Below are 12,664 nucleotides of genomic sequence, written 5' to 3'. Positions count from 1 at the left end.
ACACTGATATTATTATTACAATTATTATCATCGCATGACTCAAGGAAACAATCGTGTGTATTTGTGTAAGTGTGTTTTCAAAAAGTATAATTTTTTTCCCTAAAAAAGAAAAATCAGCAAAAAAGTGACACGGGAATTTCGTTTGATTCTTTCTTCTTAAATTCATTTCACAGAGGGTGGCGGGAATAAATTCGGGGACGCTGCGCGACCTCGACTTGTTCCGTTCCTGCCGCGGGGGAAAGGGAATAATTTCCTTCCCCACGCGTGTGGAAATTCACGCCGCCGCAACATCCTCTTTTATCATATATTTTTTTTTTAGTTTTCTTTATTTTGGTAGCAATCTTAATATTAAAACTTTATGCATAGCCCATCACAATGAATACAGGTCCTACACAAGTGATGAAAGATATATATTTGAATCGCATTCTGCTTCTTCTTCTCCTCCGTTATTGATTAAGATTAAGAAAGAGAGAGATATTTTGATAACACGCAAAAGACAGCGATCTTTTCCTTTCTTTTTAGAGCTGAGAGAAGTAGATGCTAATAAGGCTACACAGTAAACGTCGTCAATTCCTCATTCAAAGTGCATTCAAAGGGATAAGGCGGTCTACTAACCGATCCTGCCGCAGCAGGACTTTCTTACTTAAAATAATGGGCACGTTTTTCGTCCGAGTAAAAATTAGAAATTAATTTTAATCAAGGCCCATTCTATTTCCTGATCTGTCAAAATGGATTTTTTTTTCAAGTTTACGATTTTAGGAATGGAATTGCGTGAGCTTTTCAAGGGTTGGAAATTTTTATGAAATAAAATTCTGCTTACTCTAGATTTCGATAGTCCAAATGAAAAGGATTCCAAAGATAAAAAACAATTGTATTATTTTCTTTATTTAAATCTTTAAAGATTAACTAACTTTTTGTCTGGCATTTTTAAAAGTATCTTTTTAGCAGAGTTTTGTATTTTTAGGCTTTTCAATGGTGGTTTGAATGTTATTTTGTGCAAATCTTCAAAATCCTTTAACCAAGAATTATCAGAATTGGAAACACAGATTCATATTCTTGAAAAATTTCAACCCGTTCAAGGTTTCAAAAAACATTTACAGTTGATTTTCCCTAACGTACTGTGTGTGCTGCTAATTTTCTCAATTATTTCTGCGTCAATTAGGCCATATCACTCTGATCTTGATGCGACTATCAAGTTAAATTACATCATTATTGTTTCGGTTAGCTCTCGAGACAAAAATCGCGTGGAACAGTGAGAAACGAATTCTACACAGCTACGGAAAAACAGCTCAATATATATATTATCAGTTTGTATCGGTTTTCATTATAGGATTAGTTGTTGGTTGGTTTTGCATTGCTGTTTGCGTTCCTTGTGTTTGGTCGATTGCAGCTAATAAAGGACGGTGCTCGCTAAAACACGGAATAAATGTCACATCAAATTTATCTTTAATTAATTAATACTTAGTTTGTATGCACGTGTCCTCACACAATTCGAGCACCGTCCGACATTTTGGAACACATGGTTATCAAAATTGGGGGCACATCGAGAATAAGCAACAATTTTTACAGTTCGTTCGCTGATTACTTACTTAATATTGTAGCAACACACCGATTAATTAATTTAACACGTAAAAATATACTGAGTCGTTTTAATGCCGTAGGTGAAGCTTTTTTTTAATTTTCCACTCAATTATTAATAGCAGTAGTCAAAAGTTTTGAATTTTTTTGCAGAGTGTTTTTGTTTGTGTACCTTTTTTTAGAAATATTATCATCTTCGTCTCATCAACAGATCACAATTAACTCTTTATAGCCCTGAGGACTTAAAACGCACCGTTCCCTTCCACTTACTTGCTCATCTTTTGTGATTTGTTTGTTTGTTTGTCAGTTAGGTAATTACTTTAGTAGTCAAATCGGTGAGTTAATTAATATGAGCCATTCTTTTTAAAAAGATATACTTTCGTGTGATCAGACTATATTGGCGTGGCGAGTAAATTGGCATTCAATTTTCAAAATCTTGTTGACGCAAATCAGCAGCGAAAATCTTAAAATTGAAAAAAACCAAAAAGCAAGAAAAGTGGTCAAATTGATAATTATCTATATTCCAAAATTTTGTGCGAATGCAAGTTTCCTGTTTGTTGATTTTTTAACATTAATTATTAATTATATATATACTTCTCTCATCGTCTCACAATAATTAGAATTGACGTAGAAATATGTTTTTTTTTTTTTATCATATTTATGATGATGAAATTCTGGTAGGTTCAAAATTAAATTCAAGTGTTTGTGATTGTTTGGATAATAACCGTAAATGGTAGTAAGTCTTATTTTGATCTGATAATTTATAGTTTCGCAATTAATCCCGAGGAAAGCATGAAGCAGCCGATTTTGCGTAAGTAGTGCTAATTAATTAATTTGTTGAGAATACAAAAAGAGTTTGGATTTTCTTCCCACTTGCCAAATTTCTTTAGTTATGTAATCACGACTACACAATACGATAATAATTGCAGTTTGTTTAGACGTGGGGGCCCTTGCGATTTTTGTATATATCGGGGCGGTCGCGGTTATTTTTAACAGCCAAAGTATTTGAGCGTTCGCAAAAATACCTGATGCCCATTCTCCTCTCCTCAGAAGCAGTGTGTGTTTTTCTCAAAGTGATTAGAGCTTTAATTCATAATTAATTAATTGATACGTTGTATCAGAACGGACTATTTACCGTAAGTTTAAAAGCAGCAGAAAAGTCTTTAAATATTTCTCAATTCAGCGCGGAAAGCAAAAAGCGGAGAGATGCCGCTCGGCGCCTCCCAGCCCCCGCGGCCTTTAAACCGATTTGATTAATTAAGTAACGAAATCGTAAAGCAGTGTAATCATATCACAGGAACTTCCTTACGTTTTAAATTTATTTTCGTCTGAGCAATTAGGAAACGTTGTTCTTGTTGTAATTCAGCGGCTGATTCGCAGAGATATGAGAGAGAAGGGGGAGGAGAGTGGCGCCGGCGCTTCGCTTTGCAATCTGTTCCTACAAAAGCAGGAGATTGCCTTTCTTTCCTTTTTTGTATCAATTGTGGCGTTTCTTGTTGTATTATATTAATTTTATCATCATTTCGACTGACATATGCAAAAGTTAATTAGTTACTTTGTTTGGCACCCTAAATAATTTATCTTATTCGCATGCACTTGGTGCAGAACTTAATTAATTAGTCGTAAAAGTTCAGTTTTTGCTGAGGAAACTTGCATGTTGTGAGATTCGATTGATTTGTTTTTGCATTTTTCCAGCTATATTTATTCCATAAATGCCCACTTAAAAATATTAATTTTCAAAGAGAGACTGAGTAAGTGTTACGCTATTATAAAAATGTGATATTCAAAACAGAAAGGGAAAACAACGACAAAGTCCAACCTCATTGCGCCACAAACTATAGTTAAATAGAGCGGCGTTCATTATTAAGCTATTCGATTAATTAATGTCTTTTGGTTCCACCAACGAAGGAAGGATCATCTCGTCGATTGTGTTTTGCTTTAAACATTTTTTTCCGACTGATTTTTATTTCAAATATTTTTTATTCGCATTTTCGCATTTTCCTTTCAAAATAATTTCCTTAAGTATGTTTGAACAAACTGCATCACAACACTTACAAATATTTCATCATCATTCGAGTTTTAATTATTTCGACCGTGTTTGTTAAAAACAGCAGTGTTTCACATTAATATGCACGTAGAATAGTAATTTTCCTTAAGAACATGGAAACCGTTCCTTAACACTTACAAGGGGAAAACGCCTTAGTCCTTAACCGCTAAGTATCCTTAACGCCTACAACGAACTACGCGGACTTCCGCCCAGTCTGCGCGGGGGAGTCGGGAAACGGACAGTCCGCATCTCTAATTAAATTGTTTGTTGTTGCATAATAATTATAAATCTAGAGACCGTAGCACCCTTTAAACACCCAGATATTAATATATTTATGAAATTACGATTATTAAACAGCTAAGCCTACCATTACAAAAACTCAAACAAACAGCGTTTGCTGCGACGATTTCATATTTGACAATTTGCAACGACGCGCGCGTTCCATTTATCATTTTTATTTAAATCTGCGTGGGTTCGCGAGTGTTTTTCTTCAATTTGTGTGTACATCTTTGTGTATGTGAATGAGAAATATGGAGAGATAGAGGGGAAAGAGAATATGTTAGACGGAAACGCGCACTTCCTCAAAATTCATCTATAATTATTCTCTGGTCTTTTTCGTGGCGAATTTTTTTCAATTGCGTTTACTTTATTCGGAATCGAGTGCAGCTCCGTGGAGAATCTATTGAATATTACATTATTACAGTAAGTAGTGAGGAGGCACACTCTCAATTTATCATGGCACAGAGCAACTGAAAAAAATTAAAAGAGGAAAAGCAACGAATGCCATCTTTGTCCGTCTCGTGAGCTTCAGTTTCAAAACTTGCGCCGTGCTATTTAATTTTAGATTTTAATTAGTTTAATTACGATAGAAATAAGCGTTCGCTCGATGAATCTCTTTAAATAAGTTCAGGTGTGAAGGCCTAATCCTCAATTTCAGCTGCCTTTCAGTCTCAATGTGGTGAATTATGGTTGACGCGGTTAAAAGAAACGACTTTTGCTTTTGGTGCGCGAGCAAAATTTGATTGGCTCTATGTGGGGGTGGCTCGATTGGATTTGAAACAAAAATACAAACTAATAATTTACCAAGTGGAATCGGTTTCAAAGGGCAGCCAAACGAGACTTTTGTTAACTGTTACGGGGTGGTCGAACTTCTTGTGTGTTCAGGTACTTGGCTATCACAATCACACGGCTGGTCAACAACGCAAAAAGTGGAGAGCACTTCTTTGTAATCCGCGAGCCACCCACCCGGTGAAACGCAATTGTCAATTGATTCGGCCTGAACGGGAAACAAACTAGCTATTCGCGCGCGTGCAAACACGGAGATGACGAGAATCAGCAGCGGCAGCGCCCGCAGGGAGATCCATTCGTATTTTTAATTAGGTTAAATCGCGCAAAATGCATTCACAAATATTGATTTTCTTTTCAATCTTCGTCTCGAGCGGGTTTGATTTTTGTTTTAGTAAGAATTAAAATGGCCGAAAAATGCAAGAGTTTCATCGTCATTATTCTAGAATAGGCGCAGTTTTTCAGTTTTGGCAATTTGTTCCAAGGGAGGGGTCCGATTTGGAAGAGAGAGAGACAAAAGTGAGTGATTGTTGTTTTATCGTTTTTGGTTGACTGAGTGGCTTGGCCTAAGTTTATTGTTATTAATTAATTACCAGTGTGGAAGTCGACGGGTTTCGACGATTCACTCTCGAGTTGTACTTTGATGATAAGCGAGCATTCCCACAATTTACAAATTAATGATTCGGATCCTATGGTTTTTCTCCTCTCGATTAACACTAACAAGATTTATTTCTATTTGGTGGCAGAGGAGGCTACACAGAGGGGGCAGCAGAATATTTTAAAAGTGTGTCGAACGAAACCCTCTGACAACTCTCGTTTGATATGTGATTTCAAAAGTTACACAAATAAAAAGCGTGAAAGAAGTAAGGACAGAAGCGATTTTAATCTTTTTATAATGGCTATTCGTTATTATGTGTGATTTTAGTTGGATCGAAGAAAGGGCGTTAATTGTTGTTGTTCAGTATAGAGTTATTGTTGTTTCGATATTCGTAAGGCCACAAGATAATATGGAGAAATTTTTAATTTTCGGCTACATACTTGTTTTGATTTGGCGTGTTGAATAAAAAGCAAGACAAATTTAAGCAAATTGGAGTACGTTTTTGTTCTTATTGCAAGGGATTAAAGCAGCTGGGGTTCTTTTTTTTTAATCTTCCGAGAATCTGAGGAACGAGTTGACTAATTTAATTTTTTTTTTTTTAATCGCACGAGAAAGGCACGTCAGCAGCAGCTTTTTCTGTTACTTTCGACCAATTGAGAGGGATTTTGTGCCGCAATTATTCATTCATAAAAGGAAGGAATCGAAATAGAGATACGTGTCCGTCGCCGCGGGAGCCACGAGTCAATTATTCAACACAATGTTTTTTTTATCACTTTACAAATCGATAATCGCATAGGGGCGTAGAAGTAAACAAATGAACGAGAATAATTAAAATTGAGTGATAATTATAAAATAGTAATCATGCAGGAAGCGCGAAAGTTGGATTAGAATCAGACAAGCGGTTTCATTTTTATTTTTATTAATATTTTTTCTTTAATTAAATTATTTCGAGTGACTAGCGGGTGAGGTTGAAACAAGCTGTGAGCATCGCGACAAGAGTGTTCTGTTTGTTCAAGTCTTTCTTTGTGTCGTTCCAGGAATACTTAACGTAAAAATTACAAATGCACTTTCAACGATGGAAAAATACTCGCAAATTTGAGCAAAAAATGCGCGGCTCCCCACTGGCTGACGGCATATTATCGATTACGGACCAAAGGATTAATCAATTAATTACGTACGCGTCGAATCGAACAATTAACAAAGTGGATTTAAAGATTAAATTAATTTCTAACTAATACAGCCCGTCACCTGAGTTTCGCAACAAAAAGAGAACTAACTAAGATACAACAACTGATGGCGGAGGGAAAGCGTGAAACTAAAATCTGAATAGCACACTAAAGGCACTTGGGTTTCTCTTGTTCAACGATTGATTGAATTGCAGTAATTTAATTTGGTGAATGATAATTTTTAATTTGGGTCGTGAAGTTGGTTTAAGTCATTTCATTGGTTTTCGATTTGTGCCCGTTATTTTGAATCCAAGAATAAATGAGCTAAACCTCAGCAGTTTTTTTACTTTTCTTTGTAGTAACTTGTTGTGATATTAGATTTCTGTCTACATTCATGCTTCAGTTTCAATTAATTGATAATCACAACCCGCTAAACGTTAAAAATAATAACATAATGGAATCAGAGCATCATCTTTTGGAGCAAAAACGGCTTCAAGTACAGCTTGGTTAGTCGATTGGGTTTGGACTGTTGGCGAAAATGCAGAGCAACGGGGACAGCTAAAGATCCCGAGATTTTATTTGTAATTATTGCATTGCGCGTCGAGGGCGTTACAGAGCAGAAAAGCGGAGGAAGAAAAATTACATTTTTTCTCTATTTCGGCAGAAAGTGTGTGTGGTGTGTGTCGGCGTGGGTGACCGCGGTTTATAACCTGGTCGCGCAACGCTCTTTGGTTATGCAGTTCATGTATTCTCGCTCTCAGATACGGACACAAGTTACAGATGGCAACCCTGGAACCCAGCAAATCTCCAGCACTCGAATCAGATTCACTCATCGTCATTCACGCTCATTTTTTTTGTGGGATTTTCACGTTTGGGGGGAAGAGTTTTTGTGTTTTATGATTTTTTTTTGTTTTTTGTATTTTTTTAAGGTATCCCTGAAACCCTTACGCATGTAATATCATCGTGCACTCACTCTCAATGAACACAATTAAAATGTTAGCCATTCTGACGCGGGACAACATTGTTATAGAGTCTTTTCATTTCCGGGTTCACAATCGCATCCTTTACTTTTAAACTCGCAATATGTTTAATATTGACACTTTTTATTGTTTGTCGTCGTCGTCGTGTGAGTGTAGAAAGCGGTCTTACGTTAATTTTTAATTAATTGATCAGGTGTCTGCACGTGACTGCAAAAAATGATTCTACGTTTTTCGCGGCTTGGTGTCCGTCCGAGCATAATTTGATATTTGCTATCACAACTGCCCTCGATTTGACAAAAATACTATTCTCTCGCTTTTGATTGGCCGAGACCAACTTTAGTAATTTAATTTAGTAGTCAATTAATCTGATAAACTGTTTCAATTCGCGCCAAGGTGGGCCCCGATTTTAGAGTTAAGAGTCGCATCGCTACCTGCAGTTTTAAGGTTTCGTAATCAAGGACGGTATGCAAGGAGCAAAGAGGTCAAGGCCAAAAACTTGCGCGCTTGTCTGCCTGTCCGACGAGAGTTGACCGCTGGCTGGTAAACCCTTAAATCTTCAGCTGCTTATTGAGAATACTTTTTCCAAAATTCATTTTTTTTATTATCATCCGAAAAACAACGCAATATATGGTCGTGTATTTATCACATGGTGCTCTTCAATTCCTCAGACGAGAGAATAACGATTAGGTCAAAATGGAATAGGGGAGAAAAAAATTTCGGGTGCGCGCGAAATTCTGCATTACAGCTTATTTTATTTTTTGATAAATTATTTTCATAAATTCCAAACACGCAGGGGCACGTGAGTATCAACGTCGAGAGTCACATAGAGTTCACAACCAAAACTCGATAACGAGGGAATGACTGCTGTCCGAGAGGCGTTTGAAATTTCCATCTATTTTTAACCCCATTTAATTTGATTCGTCTGATGGCAACATCATTGACTGAGGGGCCGCACGTTGTCGCGCGGCTCGCGTTTGATTCTTACACAACAACACATAGTCACGATCTATCACAAGTGACAAAATCGCATTTTAAATTTTAAAATATTTTAAGTAATAGTTAATTAATCATAGTTGTACAACCTGAAGACAAAAACAAAAACTACTTGCGCGCGTAAAAGCGAATCAAAAGTCGGCGGCAATCGTCGGGAATTGGCTTAGGGTGCACACATGCATGTGCACTCAAATCAGGTCGGATTGCTCTGCTCGCAGGATCAACTTGAGGGGTTCGGGTGCGTCGCTTGTTGCTTTCAGTGACAAGCAAGGCAACTTGAGAGAATCAACTTAAAGAGATCGGTCGCGGCGATCGGCAACTAACTAACAAAGAGAAAACAAAAATCGATATGACTGGTTAAGGAGCAGCTTTGTTTTGCACAGGGTTGGAATAATTCTCACTCGCTCTTCATCCACACGAAGCAGAAAAAGCAGCCGAGAAATCAAAAGAAAAAGCAGCGTGTGTTTTTAGCAGCATGCTTATATTTTTTAAAATAATAATCGCCCAAATGGTATAATAGTAGACAAACATAAGGCAAATAATCATAATATAATAATGCATGAAAACCGAGGAATATAATTATCGCAATAATAGTAGTTAATAATACAACATTAAGAGTAAGGAAAGCATCATTGTAATCATTAATGATAGGTGGCACTCAGCATCATCACAAAATACTGGATCAATACTACTAAATAAAAATTACAGCAGCAGCAGTAGAGGCGTCCCTATTATACTTTTGACCTGTCTGGAACACGACGCCCCCGGAAGCGGATAATTGATTTCTCACGTGTTTGATTTAAGTATTTGTTGCGACATTAAAAAAATAGCACTTCTCATAAAAAATGATTTTTTTTTTCGATCACAATGGCATTAAAATTTTCTGGTCAGGGCCTACAACTGACTTGATTCCTTACAGAGTTCTGTTTGCATTGCGCGCTTCAAATTTTAATGTTGATCAGAACTACCAAGGTTCGTTTTCTGATGCGAAAAAAATTAATCGATTAATACTAGGCGATCCACACAAATTAAAATTAAAAAGCAAAATTGAAAAGTCAAATGGACCGAAAAACCAAATCAAACACGTGATGAGCTTTGAAAAACAAATAAAAATCTTTCGTTTACTCCCCATACAAAGAAGCGGCGGAAACCTAGACTAACCTTACACTTAACAAGCATATTTTTTTCTTAATCATGGTCACACACACCGTTTCGCCTTAAATGTTAAATGTGCCGTGTCTCATCACAATGGTCATATTGTTTCTGATTGGTTGGTTAAGTATTTGGAGACACACAAAATCCCTACCTTAATTAATGCAAAAAAGACAAGCTCTCGCACGCATACGTTTTATGTCTGCTTATCATCTCATCATCTGCGTTTTGGTTGCTGGTAATATTCGATTATAATTATTATAAATCGCCTTTTATTATTTTGTTTGTCTCGTCATTTAGCGCGTTGATTAAGAATACAAAAGAGAATCATCAATTAAAAGCGTCAACAAATAAACAAAGAAGGCAAGGATGGACTTTTTTCCGTAATGAGTCTTTCAAATATTATTCATATTATAACATTATAATTCTATCAGGCCTCAAATACATTTATTATTTATGACTTACGTGAACACTTGTACTTTTTAAGAACGACTTTTGTTGAAAATAGGATCGCCGTGTGTGATTTTTCAATTCGCGTGTTGTTGTTTGCAAAAAATGTGTTTTGTCTGCGTTTCTTTCCTTTAGATATCCATTCGACAGGGAGGAAACAATATTTTAGTTCATATCTTTATCAAATTCTTAAGCAATCGCATATTATTCGAGTTGTGTGTATGTATTTGTTTGTTTTCATGTATCACCACGCTGCGGTTCGTTTCGCTTGCATATGCCGTTTCCGAAAAAACCCAACGTGTGTTTTTTGTATGCTCGGCCGACCGAGAGCGTGCAAGCTCTGCGGTCAGCGTCGAACGCTCGTTATTATTTTTAAAATTGACAACAATGTATTTAATATGCACAACATAGTTTAATATTTTATATACACACAAATATTTCTTATCACATTCAGTTGCACGGATAAAAAAGCGCCGAAATTGCAGCAGCAGCACGCGAGCAGGAAAAGAAAAACACAAATTTATTTGATTCTCTCGTTCAGCGCAGGTTCGCTTATTTGGCATTATTGATTTGTTTGTTTCGCTGATAAAAGGGGTGGCGGGTTTTTTATCCGTGCCGGGTCGGAGATCTTATATTTAAACAGCTTAGCCTATCAAAAAGTTTTCACCGTTTTTTAGCAGAATTAAAAAGAATATAATTAACAACTCCTGTTTGCCATAATTTCCTTACACTGTTACGCCGTAATGCTACCTGACTTAACACCTAGGAATCCTTACTGCCTACAGCATTGTTTATAACATGATAATCATTTCAATTCATTTTGGTACACTCAAGAGAACAATAGAGATATTCATCATAACCGTCGTTCGTCGATCATGAAGGAGGAAGAGCCTTAAACACGTAAAGATCCTTAATATCCTAGTGACCAACATTTAAGTGTGTGTGTGTGTGTGTTGCGTGTGTATGTGTGATCAAAACGTGTCGTCTATCTGCGCACGCAAGTGTAGTACGGAGAGTGCAAATGCTGCGAGTGTGATAACTTGTTTTTTTTTTTAAACATCAACACCGTTCAGCTTCTTACTTTGTTTCCCTTAAACATACAAAATTAGCCTTACTTATATGCTAAAGCTTGGCATGGTATTTTCAATTCACTCAATTAGGAGGAGTTAGGCCTGCAGCGATTAAGAATTCATTCGAAGCCCTCTCCCCGCTGCAGAGGGAACTTTCTTTTTTTCACCGATCATTAATTCATTAATTGAAATCAAAGAGATATCTAGCAGGGGCCGTGCGACCGGCCCCCCTCAAAAAGTCTGTAAGAGCTAAATTTCAGCAATCCAGGAGGGCTGGCTCATTTGCACCATCGAGAGGAAACACACAACAAAGTCAATAGTGAATCTTTAGCATTCTTTCTTTCCATCTTTTTAACTCCCAACTCGATCCCATTACACAACATACCCTAAAAGAGACACTTTTTCTTTAAAACTCTGTTTGTCATCGAAAAAAGCCACTATGAATTCACAGCGCTGTATTCTGTTAATACAATCAAATATGTTCTCATCGACGAGCAGTGATTTCAGCTTCCTAACTTTTCAAACTCGCGGCTGGTTTTACTCCAAATATTTTTATTTAGCCAATCGAAAGTAACGAGACACACATGGTCAGTTATTGTTACGTTAATCTGATGAGGTCATGGATTTACTGTCTCGTCATCATTCAATTTGACCTTACACATGTGTTTCGTTTGCAATAATTTTCCACAGCTACATTCTTCAGTAACGTTATTTTTCTAAAAAGTATCGTCTCTCATTTTCATATAAGAATATTACCAGTAGTGTGAAGACATCATGATCGTTCAAATATCACCTGTTTTTACAAGTAGCTTTTAAAGGTAATCTTACCATTACATTATTAAATGTCATTGTTGCATTTTTTTTTTTAATTTAGCAGCAGAAGCAGACACAACGAGTTGTACTGCCTTCAATTTGAAAAGGACGTTGAGATCACAGGGGTATGTTTTAAAAGCGGAAATGTCCTCCTAAAACATGATTTTTTCGGGTGGGACTGTCTGTCTGTGCTTTCTTTCGGAAGGGTCATTCATTCTCTACATTTTGTTTATCTTATACCGCGCGCTAGTGTTTTTAAGTGTTTGTGTGTGTGTACCTTAGGCGGTGTGTCGTTTCAAAAATCGATTAATCGACTGCCTACCTCACATGCCTTCACCCAGCAGATCTCCAGGCAGGTATGAGTTGAGTGAGGAGGGCGTGGCACGATGCTGGTCGCCTCCGTCTAAGGGAGGAGCGCCCCACAGCGATGAGGCGCTTGACGGAGCGGACCAGAGCTGGTTGCTGCTGCCGCCAGTGCTGCCACCCCAAGTATCAGGGGGTGGTTTTGTGGGTTGAGAGCCCTGGACGCCACCCGAACCACCCTGGCCAGAGCCAGAGTTGGGGCCCGAGCCGGGACCTGAGCCGGGCCGCATGCTGCCCCAGCCACCAGAGTTGGGACCAGGCCCAGGGCCCTGTGACTGAGAGCTGTGCAGCTGGCTCACTAGGCTGTGCACTTCGGATTCAGCAGGAGATTCGGCAAAGATCGTCGTGTTCCCAAGGACGCAGTTGTTCAATGCTCCTTGAGCCTGTAA

At 37.6% G+C, this 12,664-nt stretch overlaps 1 protein-coding gene across 9 annotated transcripts in view; it reads right to left on the bottom strand.

Moving 5' to 3' along the window:
* Nucleotides 1-267: 267 nt before the first annotated feature.
* The window catches only part of LOC132196937 (protein Gawky), a 30,165-nt gene continuing 17,768 nt past the window's right edge, over nt 268-12,664 (bottom strand). For 8 of the 9 annotated variants that reach the window (XM_059619901.1, XM_059619902.1, XM_059619903.1 and 5 more), the window contains one exon: nt 268-12,658. In XM_059619901.1, the coding sequence (XP_059475884.1) occupies nt 12,236-12,658 (423 nt within the window). In that variant the 3' untranslated portion in view covers nt 268-12,235. The remainder of the gene's footprint in view (nt 12,659-12,664) is intronic. The other variant, XM_059619898.1, reaches the window with a different exon arrangement.

Source organism: Neocloeon triangulifer, unplaced genomic scaffold, assembly GCF_031216515.1.
Source record: "Neocloeon triangulifer isolate White Clay Creek 2 clone unplaced genomic scaffold, ASM3121651v1 ptg000012l, whole genome shotgun sequence".
In the NCBI taxonomy this organism is placed as follows: Eukaryota; Metazoa; Arthropoda; class Insecta; order Ephemeroptera; family Baetidae; genus Neocloeon; species Neocloeon triangulifer.
The sequence above is the reverse complement of the archived record's forward strand: the minus strand, read 5'-3'. Positions and strand labels throughout refer to the sequence as shown.